This window comes from Periplaneta americana, chromosome 17, assembly GCF_040183065.1.
Source record: "Periplaneta americana isolate PAMFEO1 chromosome 17, P.americana_PAMFEO1_priV1, whole genome shotgun sequence".
In the NCBI taxonomy this organism is placed as follows: Eukaryota; Metazoa; Arthropoda; class Insecta; order Blattodea; family Blattidae; genus Periplaneta; species Periplaneta americana.
In genome coordinates, this window is record NC_091133.1 from 101,277,667 (window position 1) to 101,300,866 (window position 23,200).

The window sequence follows — 23,200 nt, forward strand, 5'->3', positions numbered from 1 at the left end:
CAACAATGTATTTAATATATTAATAACAAAACCATATAGGCCTAGGTAAACAATAACAATATGAAATATTCACACACTACTACAAACTGAAGACTGCATATTTTTGGACGATTAATACTTCCCACTCCGCTCGGCTCGCCTTCTCTGTAGCAATAAAAGAATCTACCTGCAACCCCCCCCTCGCACCGATGGCAAGAATACCTCAGGTCCCAGCGCTAAACTCGTCGGAGGAAGCCAGTAGCTACATAATGCACTAGTCAGACTTGAGATGCATACAAACAATTGTTCTTCCCCTGACACATATCGTCAAGTGAAATGTACTGCCTGATAATAGATGTACATATCAACCAGAACGTCAGAGGACATGTATACCTTTATTGACAACTAGCCGTACCCGCGCGCTCCACTGCACCTGTTAGAAATAAATATAAAGTAATTACACAATTAAAATAGGACATTTGATCAAGGGAACATTCGTGTTTGATAGAAGGATAAATAGTTTAATATGTTACTTAATTTAAATTGTATTTAAATAATTAAAATGCGATCATTTTGGTCCAGAGACACTCATTTGGTGCAATGACAATTCCTTTAACATGTTTCTTAATTGTTATTACATGCAACCATAGTTTAATGAAGATTGACATATCTTTTAGTTTTAATGTGTAAACTTTATATTACTTGCTATATGTTTCCACTGAATTATGAACTAATAACTTAATTTTAACCCTTGTTGGCAGTAAATGGCGCTTGGCCCACTATGGTTCTGAACCCTTCAAATAACTTAAATAGTGATACATGATATGTAATTATATTTCTTTCTTTCGAAAATGTAAGAGTTCACGATCTCCTATGTACCATTGCCATGGAATGAATAAATGTGTTTTTTTTTTTTTCCCAAAAATTTTATATTTTGCACATAGGAGTTACTGCAGGAATAACAACACTATAATCTGAGGCAGCGGTGAAAATGTATTGTATTGTTATTTTAAAAGTCTTGTATATCCTTAAATAACAGTCCTATCAAAATGTTGCATAGAGAAGTTACTATGATAACATTATAGCATTATGTCCATCTAGAGAAACTACACTTTCCAATGGTGAAATAATAATTAATTATACAAATCGGTTAATTTAGTTTCCGATATTACTTCATACAAACACAGAAATATTCTCTCTAGGCTATGCTTCATAGCTTTCGATTGTTGTTGTCCAAGGCCCCTTATAGACTAAGTCATTTGTTTTTTATTTCATTACACTGCCTTAGATGGCAGTTATTTTAATTTTAAAACTTATTTATCTCATTGAATATTAGTCCTATCAAAATTTTTCAAAGAATAAAACTTATCGGAAATCATTATAAAGAAAGTTTTGTTTTCTAACATTTTTCACAAAAATTAATAATAAGCGAGATATTTCGATTTATTTAATTCAGGCCCCCTTATAACCCCCCTTTTAAATAACGTATTTTGAATGCCATATAGCCTAAAAGCTAAGTTACAACTAACTTAATTTATATTCCAATTTTCATCTCAATCCGTTCAGCCATTATCGCGTGAAAAGGTAACAAACATTCAGACAGACAAAAATTTCAAAAAAGCGATTTTCGGTTTCAGGATGGTTAATTATACATGTTAACACCAATTATTTTTGGAGAATCGAAAATTACCAGAAAAATTTTGGCACAGACTTATTATTACTAGCTATAGATTGATGCACTATCACCTTTACTTTTTAACTTCGCTCTAGAATATGCCATTAGGAAAGTTCAGGATAACAGGCAGGGTTTGGAATTGAACGGGTTACATCAGCTTCTTGTCTATGCGGATGACGTGAATATGTTAGGAGAAAATACGCAAACGATTAGGGAAAACACGGAAATTTTACATGAAGCAAGTAGAGCGATTGGTTTGGAAGTAAATCCCGAAAAGACAAAGTATATGATTATGTCTCGTGACCAGAATATTGTACGAAATGGAAATATAAAAATTGGAGATTTATCCTTCGAAGAGGTGGAAAAATTCAAATATCTTGGAGCAACAGTAACAAATATAAATGACGCTCGGGAGGAAATTAAACGCAGAATAAATATGGGAAATGCGTGTTATTATTCGGTTGAGAAGCTCTTATCATCCAGTCTGCTGTCCAAAAATCTGAAAGTTAGAATTTATAAAACAGTTATATTACCGGTTCTTCTGTATGGTTGTGAAACTTGGACTCTCACTCTGAGAGAGGAACATAGGTTAAGGGTGTTTGAGAATAAGGTGCTAAGGAAAATATTTGGGGCTAAGCGGGATGAAGTTACAGGAGAATGGAGAAAGTTACACAACACAGAACTGCACGCATTGTATTCTTCACCTGACATAATTAGGAACTTGAAATCCAGACGTTTGAGATGGGCAGGGCATGTAGCACGTATGGGCGAATCCAGAAATGCATATAGAATGTTAGTTGGGAGACCGGAGGGAAAAAGACCTTTAGGGAGGCCGAGACGTAGATGGGAGGATAATATTAAAATGGATTTGAGGGAGGTGGGGTATGATGATAGAGACTGGATTAATCTTGCACAGGATAGGGACCGCTGGCGGGCTTATGTGAGGGCGGCAATGAACCTTCGGGTTTCTTAAAAGCCATTTGTAAGTAAGTATAGATTTTATTCCATTCTTGAATAATTATTCTGTTGATATATGAGTATATGTTGAATAAATGTGGAGATAAATCACAACCTTGTCGGACACCTTTATTGGTGTATATGGAACCAAATTATACGTATAGTCTTATTATCATAATTTTTCTTTACTATAACCAGGACGCTATAACGTATTAGTAAACTGAACCTTTGTTACTGTTAAATTTGTGTAGTATTCTTTGTCATTAGGCAGTCTGCTATGGAAGAAAGAATATGAAAATTACACATTTCATATAATCCTTCCGTGAGTTTTATACACGTTCTTCCGAAGAGAATAAAGCTGAAGAGACAGAATATGACAAATTCAGTCACAACCGACACCATATGCTGCAAAGAAATAAATCAATCATACAACTTGACAAAGCATAGCATACCATGAAACTCCCTCATTTAAGAATTATAGCATTCATTCATTCCAGCTTTCTCCAATCTTTCCTATTTTCTGGCCTTCCTCTTTGTCTCCTCATATGATCCACATATCTTAATCTTGAATTTAAATTAATCAAAGGAAAAAAGGACTTTTAAATAAGTAAAACATGTTATTAAAATTATAATATGTGCATGTATTATTTTATTGTATCAATTCATTTTTCATGATTTCAGGTACAAAACTACATATATAAATATTTAATATTATTGTTATGATGCCAAATGTCATAACAATCTGGGTCAATGTCATGCATGCATTTTGTCGTATCTCTCACAATACAAATTACCATTTTTATTGGTAACCTCAAATATATGTACACTTACATACCAGTTAGACTATAAAAAGGAAAATTTTACATGTAGCATTAAATATAATAATTGGTTCATGGAGACAATGTAATAATATGGCATTGAGTTCAACAGAAAATTTGTACACAGAACTACTATAAAATAATTACAAGACAATCGTCATTTTCTTATTACAAAGGTTGTGAAATTAATTCGTTATCAGGAAATTTAATACACATACATAATAAACTAGTGAGTAAGAGAAAAATCATTTTTTTGAACATTTACATTACTTCAGAATATGACACAGAATTTCACTGTAGAATGTTTAATATTACTCACCCAGGACATTCTCCTCGGTATTCTAGAGATCACAGATAGTACAAAACCAACAATGACTGTGTTATTTTTCTAAAAGGATATACAGAACATTTTTTTTTTCCTCCATTCATAGCTTGCCTTTTAACACCGATATAGAGGAATTTACCATATATACTCTAATAACCAACGCATATTTTTTGCAAAAATTGGCAGCTGAAAATTGGGATGCGGGAATTATTTGCAGCAAGGTTGGTACCCTGACATTGGAGAGATAGCATATGTTGCACATGGCAGCATGGGAAGCATCGAGTCAGGTGTGGTCGATTCAGGAAGTGTTTCGTGGCTTCAAGAAGTTCCTGCTATAGATCTTTCATTCCGAAAGAAAAATTGCATATCGGTATTATTGAAGAAGTGGAACGAGATAGTAAACACACAGCAAGAAGTGTAGATGAAAGCTGCATACGTGATTGGCGTAAGAACAAAACGCGACTTGAACGGACCAGTGTTAATCGCCAGAAATTTCAATGCAAAAAGCCAAGTTTCCAGAAGTCGAAAAAAAGCTTTGTGAAAAAAGACAGTTCGGTTATGCCATTTGAAGTGAAATGTGTCAACATGACCAATATATTAAATACATGATGTAACAATTCTTTTCTGTAATAAAAGTGAAGGAAAAAACACAAAAAATATTTTTTTATGATCTCTTTCCATAAAATTAGGGTGCGGGGATTACTCGAGTATATACAGTAGTTCTTTCTAAAAACAAATTTAGCAATTCCTTCCAAATGAAGAAAAGAACAGAAAAAAATCACCAACCTGTTTTAAATTATGGTTAAATACAATTGTACCATAAATCAATTCAAAATGGAGGACGTTAACACTTCTGAGATAAAATTGAAGGTACCTTCTGAATGGCAAAATTGTATATTCTGAACAATTTTTATTCAAACTCCTTTTCCAAAATGAAAAATAACAAGACTGTGGCTGTGAAAATTAGAGTTGGGCAACACGATTCTTTTTCAGAAGTTGATTCCAACGATTCAATCATACATTATGAATCGATTCTAACGATTCGTTCACGATTCTTCCAGTCTGCGATTCCAACTATTCTTTTGAATTGTCAACGAGTTCACGATTCTTCCTAGTCTGCGATTCCAACGATTCGTCAACGAACGACACTTTCCTTTGCAAACCACAGGTAAAACAAAATGTTCTACATCTTTCGCATAGATGGCATAAGAGGCGAGACATTGGATTCTCTCTTTCTCATTGGCTGTAACCATTCATCATGACCTCCATTAGTCTACAAAATTATTCAAGTCAATGCTTCTTAATTATAATTTATCAACTGAACCTTATTATCAAGTATATTTTTTGCATTACATCTCTATTTAGCCATGTAAATTTCAGGTTCGTGTTCATTATTTTTCACACTTAACAAATGCAATATTTTGACTTCACTCTCGCTCTGGAGCATTCGGCACGGTTCGGAAATGTCCGCTGACAGGTTACATCAAACAAGTAAATAGAATCGTGGGTTGCAATACCATGCCAATTCGTTGCTATTCTTTTGAACAACGATTCCTTATGATTCTTTTGAACGACGATTCGTTGATACCACGAATCGATTCTTACGATTCTTTATTATTAGTCGTTCGAATGAACGATTCGTTCACGAATCGACCCAACTCTAGTGAAAATGCCACTATATTCAAATACTAAAGGTTGGGGCATAAACTCCTGATGGTTTTTTAATTGCATTTGCTTGTGGTACAGGAAGTTAGCATTACTGGGGTGAAAATTTTCTAACAGTGCATTGCTTCAAGTTTATTTCATCATGAAGCATTAGTCTATACAGGTGCATATAGTTGCAGTAGAAATATTTATTAAAACCAACTCAGTTACAGCTATCCAGAAGGAGTTTTGGAGACATTTCAACATATGAAACTCTCCCTCAGGAATACTGTGTTACTGTGGGTAAATAAAAGGCGTAAAGGTTCTGTAAAAATCGCAAAACTGACTGGCTGCCCTAACTCAGTGCGCATACGTGATAATAAACTACTTCATGCTTGATAAATCAGCTTGACGCCATTCCACAGCACTAGGCATAATTTCTCAGAACCTATGTTAAATTCTGAATAATGAACTGAAGTTCTAGCCTTACAAATTCAAACTGTCCAGGAAGTGAGAGAACATGATAAAGCAGCAAGATTGAAGCAGCGTCACTGGCTCCTCCTCTTCGTTCACATCTTAAGGTACGGTCACACATCGCTACTTTTGCTGCGCAACTTTTGTACTGCAACTGCAAAAGTTGCGTGTCGTGTTCACACGTAAGCCAGAAGTAGCACGCTGCACGCTACTTTTCGTGCTGCGCAACCCGAGTGCAGCAGAAGTTGCAACTGGAGGTTGCGAGTCTGTTCACACACAAGGCGCTTCTTTTGCAGCCGCAGTCATGCTGCAGGTTTCCATCTCCGTGCTGACTTCTCAATATACATTTTCTGGTTATGTTCGCATTATTAATAAACTCATGCGAAAGCTTACTTATCTATTATTTGCTTTTCTGTCCTAACTAGTATTAAAAAATTGGCATTATTTTTACTATAAAGCTTTTAAAAACGCCTATATACTTAAATAATAACCAACAGCATATTCACGTAATCAATGTTGGCAATCCTCCTGTTTGAAACTACGCTACAGAAAATTAAAAAAGTGAATTACATCATCAGCAAATATGCTCAGACTGTGTTGTGCATTTAATAACTGTTACAAATAATTTATTTTCATCACATCTAACATTAAAATACATCCAAACAATAAAAGTATCATTGGCACATTTGGGTGGCAACACTGGTCGCAACCACAGCAAAAGTGTCAACAAAACCGATATCAAAAATGCTGCAGCTGCAACCCTGAGAACCCTGTTCACACGTCGCTACTTTTAAGCTGCGTGCAGCATGGAAAAGTAGCAAGCAGCAGGTTCGGCAGCCATTACTTTTCGGGTTGCACCGTTGTTCACACATCACAGTACGAAAGTTGCGCAGTTTTTTGTACTGCATCACTGCAAAAGTAGCAACGTGTGACCGTACCTTTAAGTTGGCTGCATTGTTGCACATTCTACATACCTACTTGCAGCCGAGCAGGACAACTGTTTACTAAATGTGGCAGCAATGGAATACATAACGTCAACAGCAGCCAACGACAAGACACACATGTTCAAAAGTAGCCTTGCTGCAATGTGATTGGTTGTCTGAAATAACAGCGATACGGCTATAAATTTGACAACAGTAAACACTGGTAAGTAACGATCCAGATGTGCTCAATTCCCTTTTATTGTCTGATATGCTCATTTTCATTTCAATGTATTTTTCAACAAACAGAATTGTTGTTACTGGGATGAGAATAACCAACATAAACTTCACTCTTAAGCTGCTTCATAGTACAAAGAAGTAAGAGTCTAGTGCACTGTGACTTCAAATGGAATTGCTGGACATTCCTTTTTCAAAATGAGAGTGGTGTTACTGTGACGTCAACAGCAAGCATTATTGTGCAATGCCGAAAAATTTGTTACATCAGTGACATTTCTTTCTTATTACTAAGTTATATGAAGTATGGGTACCGACGTATTTACAGGGAAAGAAGACACCAGTCACCACAGAGTATTAATTCAACTGTTATTTCCTCCATAATGAGCATTCACGCATACCTACAAAGAAGCTGTCAACGTCCTCCTCTGATTTTATCAGAAAATCATTTTTTATTGTGCTTTGTTATATAGAGCATAAAAATTAGAACTCAAATTTCATTAACTATATTTACACTGATGACAAGTCCAACTTTCCAAATAATATAAATACATTTATGTCTACACAGTAAACATGTTAAATAAAAATGCCTATTTAAATATTACAAATGACAGATTACTTACACAGATATGCTACATTGGCTAATGAAAATGTGTACAACCATAAAATAAAAACTGAACATTAATAAATCCTGAAGACAATATGGCAATTGATCGTGAATTCAACACACAAGAAATATACTTATTGCATGACACTGTTTAAAAATAGACTAAAGATAAGTTTGTATCTCTGAAGTAGGAAGATAGTGCTTACGAAAATTTGAGACTAGATTTATGACCTGGAAATAAAGTAGGGGCATATGATCGTAATACATATTCAGGTATGTGATATCAATATAAGTAGCCGTAACTTAAAATATATCAAATATGTTAATCTTAATAGTGCTATATGGATATAAAAAATCTGTAAAATGAGAAAGAAGAAATTATAAACTTATTGTGTTGAACAGTGGTTTATTTTATAATTAGGAATTCATTAAACACGTTTGTCCACGTTGCATTTATAAGTCAAAACGCCATTCCTGTAATATATACATATATATATATATATATATATATATATATATATATATATATATATATATATATATTTACCGGTATATCAACTTCAAATGAACTGTTCTATGAAAATTTGTTTCACTTTTAATATCTTCAAGAGCACATAATCTCTTTCTTATTTTTAAATAAATGTGAAAGATTAGTTCTAACCTTAAGGAACTAGGATATTTTAAAAAAACTGTTCCAACAACAAATATAAAATGGTTACAGTATTTTAATATTCACTGTGTAGAGTAGCCAGTGGAAAGCCAATAAAACAGTATATATGGAGAAATACCTGTAAAATTTTAGGTAAAAACAAATAACACGCGCATGAAATGTGCACCTATCTGTAGGTTTTGCTGTATCTCTTTCAAAAGTTTACTCTCACTTCCAATAAAAGCTTCTTCAATCCTTCACTGGACTAACAAAAGCTGGAATTTGCACGATACAAGGTTTGCAACACAACATCCTTTCACGTATGTTATCTTAATAAATATCTACGCTCAACGTGCGATTCAAATCATGAAATAATCTGCAAGCAACATTAAAGCTCACCCATAAACCTTTTATATACCACAGTTACTATATTAGCAGAAAATAGAATAGGAGTGTTTGCCAAACATTCTTGCATTTATCATAAGATGAAATAAATTTTTACACATTAAATTCAATATCTGACTTTCAAATATAAAATCATAAATTTTAAATACCATAACCTTCTAATGTCTCCAATGTTAGTATTAATTATTTCTTCCACACAATTTGAAGACTAAAGATCTGCTCCCAGCAGAATCGAATTGAACATTGTATTTAAGTGAAAGATTATAGAAAGCAGTGCATCAAACCATATTGAATCAAATAGAATTCACGAAATAGAATATTTATTCCATTGTCAGAACAGAATTTCATGTTTCGAGTATGATCATATATTCTCGTGAAGCTTTTGCAAAAAATCAAATGACTATAGCCATTTTTGGTAGCATAATAAAATTTGTGCGAGATTGTGCGTATTTGCTTGGTTTCCGCACAAAACCAATCCGCGGAAAGTCTAAAATTCCACATTCAATATTCCCAACCTAACACATATAAAATTTCCCTCTTCTTACCGCTTAAGTGATATATTGATTTTACTGCTTTAGGCTTTTAACATATTATTTTTAGAGACGTTCATTATAGTAATAATTATAAATTGGAAACTTACCACTGCAATTTCACCTAAATTGCACTGTTAATTATTGTTTTTAAATATTTGCAAAAATTAAGTAAACTCTACAACTCCACTAAAGTTACTGCACTCATGATGCAAGTAACATTAAGGAAGCCGTGAAAAAATCAACAAGATTCCAGACTCATCATAGACTGGGGGAAAAAAAAGACAGACCTATATCATGGCCTCATGGCCTGCTGGAGTATAGTAAACACAGAAAACATTTTAAAGCAACAATGTTGAAGATAGATATTTTTGTTTTGCAAATTTGCCGTCATTGAACAGAAACCAAGATGGAGATTTCATTGCAACTAATTAGAAATTCCTCTTTCAGGTATGTAATAAACGATCTTCGCACAAAATAATGTACGATACACGAGCGGTATGTTTTCTTTCAATTCTCGGAAATTAAAAAACCTCAACTACGTTTCGCTTTTTCAAACTTTTCCTCGAACATGAAAACTTCAACATACTGCTCTTGTAACGCATATTACTATTGTTCACAATTATCCGCTATTGTATAACAAAACATAAAATTACTACTGTAATAATTATTCTCATGACAATGCTTGGACAAAATAAGTAAATTAATGGAAATATCAGGTAAAAATTAAAATCCAACAAAGTGCTTTACAACGAAATTTTGTTTCATATCTCAGAATATAGCAAAATGAAGTGTAACATTCTCCATGTAAGTAGGCTATATTCCGGTTAAAATATCATTAATTTATTCTTGTTTTGGATATGTATAGCTTCTCTTTCCGTCTTATCACATAACCGTTTTAAAGCTTTATGTGATCCATTTTACATTGCAACATACTTCCATTCGATTCCACTAGATGTGAGTGGCATCAGATGATTCGTTTTGATTTGGCTCGATTCCGCTAAGTGGGAGCGGGCTTTAAGACATCCCATTTTGTATCCTCTGCATATTTGTATTTGTTTCACATTTACATTACGAAAATCACTATCCTTTTGCATTAAATAAATCGAGTAATCTCAATACAACATTATTTTAAAATAAGCATAAAGTTATTAAAATTGCAAAATATACAAGACCTAAACATGTAATATGTGCAAAAAATGAATAATTATTTTCCGGTAATAATACATATTAAGAATTTCCACAGATACTGAACATATTTAAGGGGTTTTATACAGTAACAGTTGCACATTTTACAAAATATTAAATAACTTCACTAACGGTACCACTTCATGTATTTTCTTCAAACTTTGCACACTTATTCTACATGATTTTAGTTTCAATTTGATACATAATACATCTAGTAACTATGAATGTATGAAAATTTTAATTTTTCAAGGAAAAAAAAAAAAGTCTTACAAAAGCCATAATTTAACCTTAACTGTGAATATTATATCCATTTACTATTTTTCCTCTTAAATCTGAGACCATAATCTAAAGATTGATCCTCAATGAGCACTACAGCTGACTTCACACTAAATTTATAGATTTTTAAATTTGCATTTAAAAAATTTTGTTTCTTTTCCAATGTATTTTTTACTAGAAAATTGCTCATTTTTCATTCAAATTTAAGCATTATGGTCCAACCTCTAGAGATTATTACAAAGGATAAGTGTGCAAAATTTGAATGAAATCAGATAAACGGTTCTTGAGATATCAGGTTTTTGTAATGAGAAATGTGATTATCGGAAAAATGAATCTGAAGTTTCCAAATTTTTTCACGATTCTTATTGTATAAGCTCCCTTAAACATTCCAACTAAAATGTCTTTATTTTATTATAAAAGAGACTATGTGAGGCATTTTTATGGCAGTAAAAATATTGAATGGATTATATAAATAATTATCACTTTAGTGATTTCAAAACTGTAGTAGTCCGATGAAAGTGAAATATATTCAGACATTTGTGTACTACAAGCATCTTACTGTACAACTGTACAACAGAATGCTGGTAACTTAGATTTGAGTTGCTCCATAATAATAATTTCTTGGGAATGGGGTTGCTTATGAGTGCTTGCAGTACTGAGAAGGGCACGCCATGCCATACCACTGGTACTCTCTCACAGTTAAATAAGAATATTCACCACTTACAAGGGAAGGGTTTCGGCTCAAACAGGAATTTTTGGTTAATAATTTGTACAGACGCTTACTTCACAATGGTGATGAAGACCGTAAAAGCATTCATTTGTGTAACTCATCGTTTGGTTGGTGTTGGTCAATACACTTCTTTAAAAATGTACATGAGGATTCTCTACAAAATGCCTGAAACAGCATGGAGCAGAGCAATAAGCACAACACACAGAAGCAACACCTGAACAATCTTCTTCAGGATTCACGTAACCAGCTGACTGCCAGGAATACTGAAGCATAGGGCAGTATACTGGAGCAGGCAACTGGTTTTGAATAACAGAGTGCATTTTCATTATAAACACTCGATTTCCCAAGTTAAGTTCTGGATTTTCAGCAAGAGTCCTTATGTAATCTGTTATCCTCCGAGCATATATTTTGTATTGTCTAAGGAAATAGATATTCAGAGGCTGGATATATTTAGTTTTTTAGGTGGAATGATCATACATTCCATGTCCTAGCCTTGGAATGATTCATTTATTAATGTTGCGTCCTTGTGCGCATTCAATGACTCACACAACAATGTACACTTTTGATTAGCTGCAATATTTTCAGACAAAACATTGGAGAAAAATGTTCTTAAATGGACTTTAGACATTTTACCATTTGCACTAGCTTCTAGGCTAGGCTAGGCTAGGCTAGGCTTACGGGTAAGGTGTCCCATCCCCTTAACTTGTGCAGTGCTCTACCCACCCCTCAACTTGTACAGTGCTCTAACAGACAAACCATACATTAAACAAACGAATATTTTTGGGAGCTTTACAGAGATGTAAAGATGGGCCTGTAAACAAATTTTGGATACGAAATTCCTGTTCGAGCCAAAACCCTTCCCTTGTTAGTACCCAAAATTGTGGAAAATACATTTATAATGTTATATGTATGCGTCCACAGGAAATAAATTATTGTCACTTACACAATAATCATAATTGTCGAAGTATAATTTTAAGTAAGTGGAGGCCAGGGGGAAAAAGATCTTTGGAGTGGCTGAGATGTAGATGGGAGGATAATATTAAAATGGATCTGAGGAAGGCTGGATATGATGGTAGAGACTGGATTAATCTTGCACAGGATAGGGACCTGCGGGTTTCTTAAAAGCTATTTGTAAGTAAGTTGTAAATATAAGAGTGCATAACTGAAGAAGAAAGTATAGGAAATATAGAATATTCAGAATCACTGTGTGTGATCAAAATAGGTAACATTTTTATGAACCAGAGAAAAGCAACTTATCTATCAACAATAATAATCAGACTTTTTTCAGACACGAACTTGACAATGACACCAAAATTACCCTACTGTTCTGGACCAGATGCTATGAAAAAAACTATTTGGTAACAATTTCCTAGTGGAGTATAGAGCACAAAAGAAAGGTGAATGAATTTTTTTTTTTCTGACGCTCCAGTTTGAGATCCAACCCTAGTTAAATTCTTAACTATCCTTCCCATATATGTCAAAATTTTTCAAAATATGATTAAAGTGAACAAAATCCTAGATTCTTCAATAAGTGCACTACAGTGAATTAAACTATCAAAATCCATATTATAATATATATTTCTTGCATAATATATTCACAGATATTGTATTATAGACATATTACAATTATAAACATAACTTTTTATTTTCAATACACTGTAAAAGCTCTTTGTAGTCGTAACATCCCCAACAAGGGCATACAGGATTACAATGACTGCAATGGCATATATGTCACACTCCTTGAAAGGACATTCTTTGATTTAGTAATGACAATGTCATGATCCAATTTATATAGGTATTTAAAATTGTCGGCATGTAACTGAGGAACTTAAATTCAAAACACTCACAGGAGCCAAAAATTATTACACATCTACACCGTCAAGGACTGACCTTTTTAAAGGACCACAATGCTGATTAAAATCAGAATACAAGGTGCATTCAAGTCTCCAATTTTTTTCTCAGGACTGGGAGCAGATAGAAACATGTGGTTTGGCTTAAAAGACGCGGGCACTATTTGTGAATGCATGACAGAGATAGAAGCAGCATATGGCACACAGAAATATAGTGGCAGCAGCTGGAGTGAGAAGCAATTGAATTGCGGTTGTTTGAGAAACTACACTTGTCCATAACTAAAGCGAAGGACATGTGTAGTTTCTCAAACAACCGATTCAATTCTGATACTTAAAATGGCGACATTCTCGTTACAGGAACAGCGTGTAATCATTCATTTTCTCCATTTCCGTGGTGTGACACCCACTGAAATTTATCATCAGTTGAGTGAGACATGTGGTGATGATGTCATGAATGTGAAGAATGTGCGTTCGTGGGTGCGGCAGTTCAAAAAAGGCCGAATGTCATGTCACAATGAGCCAAAGGAACCTCGGCCTCGCACCAGCCGGTCTGACAACATGATTGCACGACTGGAGAAACTTGTTCTGGAGGATTGCCAGTTTACTGTGGAAGATATCGCCTCAAAAGGTGTCATTTCCATGCACACAATCTTGAATGAAGACCTGAAAACATTATGCAAGAGTTTCTTTGTGGAAACAACTTTGCAGTGGTTCCTCATGCTCCCTACTCACCTGACCTGGTTCCTAGCGATTTTTGGCTTTTTCCAACAATGAAAGTCACTCTCCACGGTCGCACATTCTCCAGGCACGCCGCTACTACATCAGGGATTTTCCATTGGTCAAAACAGACCCCTAAAGATGCGTTTGCAGCAGCCATGGCATCATGGCATCGACATTGTGAAAAATGCCTACATCTGCAGGGAGATTACATAGAGAAGTGACAAATTTTTATTGGCAAGTAATTTGTCAGAAAAAAATTGGAGATCTTTGAACTTTAACGCACCTCATTCTAAGAATTTTTTTTAATTAAGCAGAAATAATTACCAAAACATTCCTAAAGTACTATCCCAGTATCAACGATTATACATGTTTAAAAATTTAAAAACATGTTACCTATAATTTTTAAGCTCAGTAATGTCGCAATATGTCTGGCCAAATAAAGCACATCAAATGGTTTAATGACTTAATATACAAAATACTCTTAATCTTAATTTGACACAATTTGGATGTCACTTACACACCATGTGTATCTACATATAATGCTACGCTAACTAGCTGTAGTTATCCAGCCACTGCTCACCAGGTAGTTGAGGACATGAGTCTCTGGTCCAGAAGATGCTGTTGGCAGTAGGTCTTCCTTTTTTGGGCCCTTCTGCAGATGTTCCTTTAAAATGGCAAACCCAACTGATTTATGAAAGATCAGGAATACAAATTTTTGTTGTTAAAGAACTCATTTCAGTGAATTATCACCAATTTTCACAAAACAACAAAATCCACTTTTCAATACAGATTGAAGGACAGCTATATGATTTTAACCTTTTATTGGTCAGTTATCATATTTCCTCAATGCATACGGTACTCCAACCACGAGAAAGTCTTTGGGGAATGAGACGAAGCGGGGTAATGCTGTGAATGAATGTTGATGTCATAACATGTCGTAAGGTCACACACGTGGGTACTCTTATCTCTACTGGCTAGCTCTCACAGCACGAATCATAACATTGATACACACATATTGATACTATGCTAGTTACAAAATTAGATCACTGTTAACCTCCTGGTCTTTTAATCTCTCCATACAGGAAATAACATATGCAGGAGAGTGCATGGTTTTTAAACTGACGTTATAATGGTAATATTATCTATCTACTTCGTTCCAATATATGACGCAATAGTAAGCACATTCCTTTCACGGTTGATCTCCTGGTTGGAGAACAGTATAAGTATGTTAAATTTTCATTACATTAAAATACCTATAATAAGGAAGCATTTAGATGTGCCAAAGTTGATTTTGAAATGTTTACGTTTTTACATCTCAGATACAAAAAAAAAAAATATTTTTGGCATGCATTTTGTCTTGATTGCTATCATCCTAAACAAATAAGTGGATTTTTTCATATTTCATATCCATGGGTCAATTCATTTGGGGAAATGCCCACGTGAAGTGAAATAATTCACATGAATTTCACGAAGATGACACATGTTTTCTTGTACATTTCACATGTTTCACAACAATTCAGTTCTTTTACCATGTTGCAAACATTATTAACATCTGAAGTTTATTTTCTTGAACTGTTATTTAAGGGAAGACTCCACTGAAAATCATGAAAATTTTTCCAAATTTTTGTTAGCTATTTCACTTATTCAGAATTTATATTTTCATACCCCAAATGGATTCAGCTCAATTCTGATTACAAATACTTGTATGTTTACACTTTTTAAATTAAGGCTGGAAGGGGGCGTGGAATTTAAAGAACTGCCAAAATTGTTTTTCATCGAAGAATTCTTTTTTTAAAATTTCTGATTACAAATCTAGTAACTTTTTGTTGGCTCCCTGAAGTTACTAGATGAATGTAGCGGAGGAGAATATTAATTTACATACATATTCATTTTATTTTCAAATCTATTTTTCTGTGTTAATTCAACACCAACTTTCTTATGCCAAATATTAATCAATCTGGATGAAATTTTTACTGCAAGTATTTATGATGTAGCTGCATGTTTCTATGCATTTATTTTGTGAGAAATGCTGCTAGTTTTTCTTAAGAAAAATATTAATAAAATAAACTAGCAGCATTTCTCACAAAATAAATGCATAGAAACGTGCAGCTACCTCATAAATACTTGCAGTAAAAATTTCATCCAGATTGATTAATATTTGGCATAAGAAAGTTGGTGTTGAATCAACAAAAATGAACACAGAAAAACACAAAAACAAAAAATATTTATGTAAATTAAATATTCTCCTCCGCTACATTCATCTAGTAACTTCAGGGAGCCAACAAAAAGTTACTAGATTTGTAATCAGAAATTTTAAAAAAGAATTCTTCGATGAAAAACAATTTTGACAGCTCTTTAAATTCCACGCTCCTTTCCAGCCTTAATTTAAAAAGTGTAAACATACGAGTATTTGTAATCAGAATTGAGCTGAATCCATTTGGGGTATGAAAATATAAATTCTGAATAAGTGAAATAGCTAAAAAAAATTTGGAAAAATTTTCATGATTTTCAGTGGAGTCTTCCCTTAAAAGACGTATGCCTAAATGAAATCAATATAGGCCCAAATTAGAATTGAGTTTGCATTTTCTAGATTACACACAAAAAGCATTCCTTATAACCTCAACGACATGTATAAACTGTACGGTTTGAGTAGATATCATTAAATTTTTATAAATTTATTTAACGAAATTACCAGCATATGCATATTGCAATCTTTCCCAATATAAATATTAAAAGTATATTGGTACACAGTGTTCTTTTCTGTAGCTGTACGGGTGTGTGTGACAATCCTCTCTTTAAATATGCACGTCTGACACCCTATGATGTGGAAGAATCATTTTCACAGTGTAGGACGTTTTTCAGAGATAATCAGCATGCATTTATAATAGAAAAATTTGAAGATGACCTTTGTTGTTCACTGCAATTCTCGGGCAACTACTAGCAACTGATACTCAAGTGTGATTGGTGAATACCTAGTATTATTATGTTTTCTTTTCAAACTCAGTCGTATTTTTGCCATATTTAAAGAAAATATTTTTTTCATTATAGCAAATATTTTCCTATTTTTAGCAAAATCGAATAATCCATGCACCCTAATTTTAGGAGAGAAAATTAAAAAGTGTTTGAGGCAAAGCAGTATCAACCTGATTTCAAACAATGCACACATTAGTTTTTCTTTGCTAAATTCCGGAAAAAATATGTATGGAGTATTCGTATATATACAGTACCTATATTTTAATTTCTTGGCACATGAAAATCCACTCCCTACGTATAATGTTATAATAGTTAAGGAACAGAGATTTATTTTTCACCCTAACACAGATATGATGTTTGTGTTTTGGAAAATGAATCTATTTTGAGTGTGCCTAGGTGACAGTTAGTGTAAAAGAAACTGAAACATCTCGTACCTGAACTAGTCTACAATATAATATGAAACTTCAGTAACGACAAACTAAATTTTTAGTATCTATTATTTAGTATTTATTACTACATACAATACAAAATAAATACATATTACTGATGTAGCGCACACCTGTTTGAGCAAGCTCGTGTTTGGAGGTGCTTCCTATAAATATTTTGTACTAAATGGAACATAACAAAGATTCAATAAAATTACAAAATCAATACAATTATTACAAAGCGGGGATAATTACGAAGATAAAAGTAGACTATCAGGTCAAGAACAGAATATAACTTGGAATGAATAAATAGTATAAGTTTACTGAAATTAAGAAAAAGAAAAAGGAACATGAATACTAAATAATTTGCTTAATTGTTTTCTTAAATTGATTAAACTCAAAATAAGCTAAGTCAAGATTTGAAGCTTATCCACACACCATGTACACCAGCCGCAGAAGCCTACGCGAACACTTAAGTCAAGATTTATTATCAAAGTAGAGTTGTAGAACCTCAGCCTCTAACTCTGCTATGACTTATTCCAGTGGTTATGTAACATTTAGGTTCAGCTAAAGGACATGTCAGATTTCTTCTGGTAGGATAAACATGTTGTTCTTCTGTATACCTCAGATGATTATTATGATAATATTTTAATATATTTATATATTTGTTCAATTGTTCAACATTGTTCCAGGGCCAGGTATCGATCCTAGGACCCTTCACTTAGCGCACGAATGCTCTACCGACTGAGCTACCGAAAGCCAGATTTGCATAATATATACGTTACTGTAGGTATGTTAACAGAAAGCCACAATTTAAGTCACACAGAGTTTGTGTGCTCTCAAAAGTTGGGTTTCTGATGTCTTGTCAGACCATTTGAGTTGTGTGGATATAAAGGGAAAAACTGTGACGGTGTCGTCTATAGTTCCTCGGTAGCTCAGTCGGTAGAGCATTCGTGCGATAAGCGAAGGGTCCTGGGATCGATACCTGGCCCCAGAACAATTTTTCCCTTGAAATTATTCAATCAAGTGACTTGTTTAAGCAAATTTTAATTATCCGCTTTTGAAGCAATATAAGAGGAGAAAGTGTAAATTTTGTTGCTCCTCCCCATCTAATTATGACATACTGGATGACAGATTGAACCAAACCTAAATAAACTAATCACAGAATATTTATAGAGATGTAAGAGCAAAGAATTACAAATTTGTAAATTGTTTTATGAAGTCTGTTACATAAAAAAGAAATATGTTTAGTATCCCACTGTGATATAAGCTATATTTTAATGGTACTAATTTTGAATTACTTTAATATCTAACATGCTTACTGAAGGAATGGTGAACGGGAAATAAGTTCGGGAAAGAAGAAGATATCATATGACAGACAACATAAAGATATACTGGTGTATTTAAATATAAGCGGAGATTAAGAGGAAGGTGGAAAATAGGAAAGAGCAGAGAATGCTGAGTTTGCAGAGAAAGACCTGCCCTTGGCAGAAAACTAAGAATGAATGAATATCTGACATACGTGATAACTTTAATGTTGTGAATTCGGAAGTTGAAGAAAGTACTCACCCGCAGAAGAATTGCCTTCAAAGTCATATACTGAGAAGGTTTCAAGTTCAAAGAAGAACACAACTAAAAAAGAAAAGATTTATATGTTAGTCACTGTAATTAAAGATTACTGATCATTGTACTTAATTGAACTCTAATTGTCAATAAAATATAATACAATAAATTCAAGTTAAAAGACAGAACAAATTAAAATTTTAGATATGTATTAGGTTGACGCATAAATTCGTAGCTTTTATAAAATCCAAAATTATTTATTTCACATGAATGTAGGACATAAATATTAATGTGTAATATGTTCTCAATTGTTTCTGACTGAAAGTTATCCCCATTTTGAAAAATAAATAGCAACATACAGAATAAAACGAATTGGATTGAACATGTAAACTGAATATTCAGATCAAGATTTCCAAAATTAATAATGAAATATGCTCTAGACAGAAGAGAGAAAGGCCGACCAATGGGCCAGAAGAAATCATGTGTCCTAAATCCTTGAAAAGATGATGATGATGATGATGATGATGATTAGAGCTAGGATTTATATGTAGTAAGATTTAAGAATGACGCCAAGTATAGTTGAGTCGATGTGATGCTGGTTAAAAGGTTTTAAGCCTGGTTGACAAGACTCGAAATGCAAGAAAAGTCACAAGAACTAGACAATGCAGCTTTTAAACCCCCCGCTGTTTTGTAGGTGATGGTTAAGAGGATTAAAGACCCTTAGCGCTAACTAATGGAAGTACTGAATGACAAGAATGGCAAGTATAAGGAGTGGGGGGTATGGCTTGCATGTTTATAAACTATACCAATTAAAAATATTAGCTTTTACTACGTACGAATCCTAACTCTAATGATGATTGATCATTATGACGAACATGATGGTGATCAACATTAAGCAAAGAGACTTCCCTTTGAAAGAATTCTTCATAAATATTAAACGTTTTCATGTTTTGTGAGCCTATTATCATGAACAACTGTTTGATCAAATATTACACTGAATAATGAAAAACGCAATTTTAAATAGCAACACAATAATATACGTCTTAGGTGAAAAGTGTCATGCACAAGTCATATAAAATAATGTGTTTGTGAATATAATGTGAAGAATATGTCAATATAAAGTGAATTTCAATATAGAAATATATCAATTTATTGTGGAATACACTTACATTTTATACTTTGCAGTACTATGTTATATGAGAATATCTGGCTCAACTTTAATCACAGCCAAATTCAAGATACAGTGAACTACCTTTGCAAGTTTACTTCAAAAGTACAATAGCACAAACACACACAGGGCCCAAAAAGGTGAAAATATAAAAAAACATATGATTTTATGTTTTAGTGACAATTTAACTCAAATATAACAACCAAATACATTACAGAACTGAGGTAGATACTGTTACAACAATTTTGATAATATTTTTTTATGTTATAGAACGCACCTTGATTTCACAGGGTGACAACAGGTGGTATCCCGGGAGGGTGGTGATATCTGGTGATGATGTTTCTCCACCAGACTCCGCCCCCTCCCTATTGTTATCGAGGTTGAGATGCTTGCTGCTTCTGAATGTGGATCTTCCTTCGGTGAAGGATGATCCGGTTTCGCTTCTTTCTCTAAGGAAATTAATTTTGTGATTAGAACATAACTATTAAAATATATACCCTAGGTATACTACAAAATAACAAGCAACAATAATTCATTACAAGAGAACAATTTTTATGCCTTTAAATTTAAAAATGAGACATATGAACTTCCTCTTTTTGGTTAAATTTTTTAAGGTCAATATTCAATATTAGATAGCTTTACATGAAACTTTCTACACTAAAATTACCAATAAAAATTGCATTCGAATAAAATACCTAAATCATATGTTTACACACTTCTATTGAACAGTCAAATTACAATATAAAAAATGTATGATCACAGTGATAAATTTTGCTCAGAAACTGTTCATAATTAAACTCATAAAAATTCATTAATTGAAACCGAATGTCTAAAAATAATTCATATGTTTACGTACTTTTATTGAACAGTCAAATTACAAGATATAAAATGTATGATTGCAGTGATAAATTTTGCTCAGAAATTGTTCATAATTAAGCTCATAAAAATTCATTAACTGAAACCAAATATCTAAAAATTATTCGTATGTTTACATACTTCCACTGAACAGACAAATTACAAGATATAAAATGTGTGATTGTAGTGATAAGTTTTGCTCAGAAATTGATCATAATTAAAGTCAAAATGTGTGATTGCATTGATAAAGTTCGCTCAGAAATTATTAATAATTAAACTCATAAAAATTCATTAACTGAAACCAAATATCTAAAAATAATTCATATGTTTACATACTTCTACCGAACAGTCAAATTACAACATATAAAATATGTGATTGCAGTGTTAAATTTTGCTCAGAAATTATTAATCATTAAATTCATAAAAATTCATTAACTGAAACCAAATATCTAAAAATAATTCATATGTTTACATACTTCTACTGAACAGATAAATTACAAGATATAAAATGTGTGATTGCAGTGATAAGTTTTGCTCAGAAATTGTTCATAATTGAAGTCAAAATGAGTGATTGCATTGATAAAGTTGGCTCAGAAATTATTAATAATTAAACTCATAAAAATTCATTAACTGAAACCAAATAATAATAATTCATATGTTTACATACTTCTACTGAACAGTCAAATTTCAAGATATAAAATATGTGATTGCAGTGATAAATTTCGCTCAGAAATTGTTCATAATTAAACTCATAAAAATTCATTAACTGAAACCAAATGTCTAAAAATAATTCATATGTTTACATACTTCTACTGAACAGTCAAATTACAACATATAAAATGTATGATTGCTTTGATAAACTTTGCTCAGAAATTGTTAATAATTAAACTCATAAAAATTCATTAACTGAAACCAAATGTCTAAAAATAATTCATATGTTTACATACTTCTACTGAACAGACAAATTACAAGATATAAAATGTGTAATTGTAATGATAAATTTTGCTCAGAAATTGTTCATAATTAAAGTCAAAATGAGTGATTTCATTGATAAAGTTCGCTCAGAAATTATTAATAATTAAACTCATAAAAATTCATTAACTGAAACCAAATGTCTAAAAATAATTCATGTTTACATACTTCTACTGAACAGTCAAATTACAAGATATAAAATGTGTGATTGCAGTGATAAATTTTACTCAGAAATCATTAATAATTAAACTCGTAAAAATTCATTAACTGAAACCAAACGTCTACATTCAGATCAATATTCTAATCCAGAACATGGATTGTCTTATAGAATACTCAATAACTATCAAACATACATTCACTTTATAGAACAGGTTAAATGTGTTTCAATATAGTCATCTTGCAATAAATATCCCACAGATGACTTTGTAACATAAATAAAGGTAAGATGTTCTGCACTCCCTCCTTCAGAGAATGAAAATTACCTGTATAATAGTACAGCGCCCTATATTCATTATTATAAAGAATTTTTAGACAAATTTTTGTATCTTATCTATTTCAGAGATATAAGATTAGAGTCTAATAAATTTCTTTATTCCAACAACTTACTGATAACTGATAGTTTATGTAGTATCGAAAACCTATCTTATTTCATTGAAAGATAGAAAACTAGTTAGAAGATGAGGCATTTCAAAATAAAGTCGTAAAAATCAAAGAAAGTGTAAGAGATGACAGTATGTTTCATTTGAGATAGGAAAACCATGGTCAGCTATATAGTTTCTCATCACACTCAGCATTAACAGTATCAAACATAACAAGCTTTACTTTTGAGAAATAGCCACTATAAGTGGCAAGACACTCACTTCTCACTTCGTTTGAGTTCACTCTTAATGCAGAATGATATTGCATCCTTTCAATTACTCACAGGGCATGACTGTTTATCAAAACATTTGGACAAAATTAGAATAACTTCTTCACCACTTTGTCCATTATGAAGTCTTCAGGAAGAAATGAATCAGAATCATTTTCAGTGATGTCTAGCTTATTCCTCTAAACCCATTGTGTGTGAGAAATATTGGAGAGCAAGAGAGTTAATAGCTTTAATGCCAAGAACTAAGCATCAGTTAACAACAACACTTAAGGCAGAAATCTTACACCAATGTGATTTGTGTTTTCAAAACGAGTTGATAACCATGGATTTCTTACCTGAAACATACTAAACTTCATATCCTACTATATTTTGGAAAATGTCATTCATAAAACACC

At 32.8% G+C, this 23,200-nt stretch overlaps 1 protein-coding gene across 4 annotated transcripts in view; it reads right to left on the reverse strand.

Annotated features, from left to right (window-relative positions):
* Positions 1-3,228: 3,228 nt before the first annotated feature.
* Ada2b (Transcriptional adapter 2B) overlaps positions 3,229-23,200 on the reverse strand; it is a 49,635-nt gene continuing 29,663 nt past the window's right edge. For 2 of the 4 annotated variants that reach the window (XM_069815918.1, XM_069815917.1), the window contains exons 10-12: positions 20,388-20,559; positions 18,949-19,011; positions 3,229-14,645 (exon numbers count right to left, since the gene is read on the reverse strand). In XM_069815918.1, the coding sequence (XP_069672019.1) occupies positions 14,529-14,645; positions 18,949-19,011; positions 20,388-20,559 (352 nt within the window). In that variant the 3' untranslated portion in view covers positions 3,229-14,528. Of the gene's footprint in view, positions 14,646-18,948; positions 19,012-20,387; positions 20,560-23,200 lie in introns of those variants that run through there. The other 2 variants (XR_011330125.1, XR_011330124.1) reach the window with 1 other exon arrangement.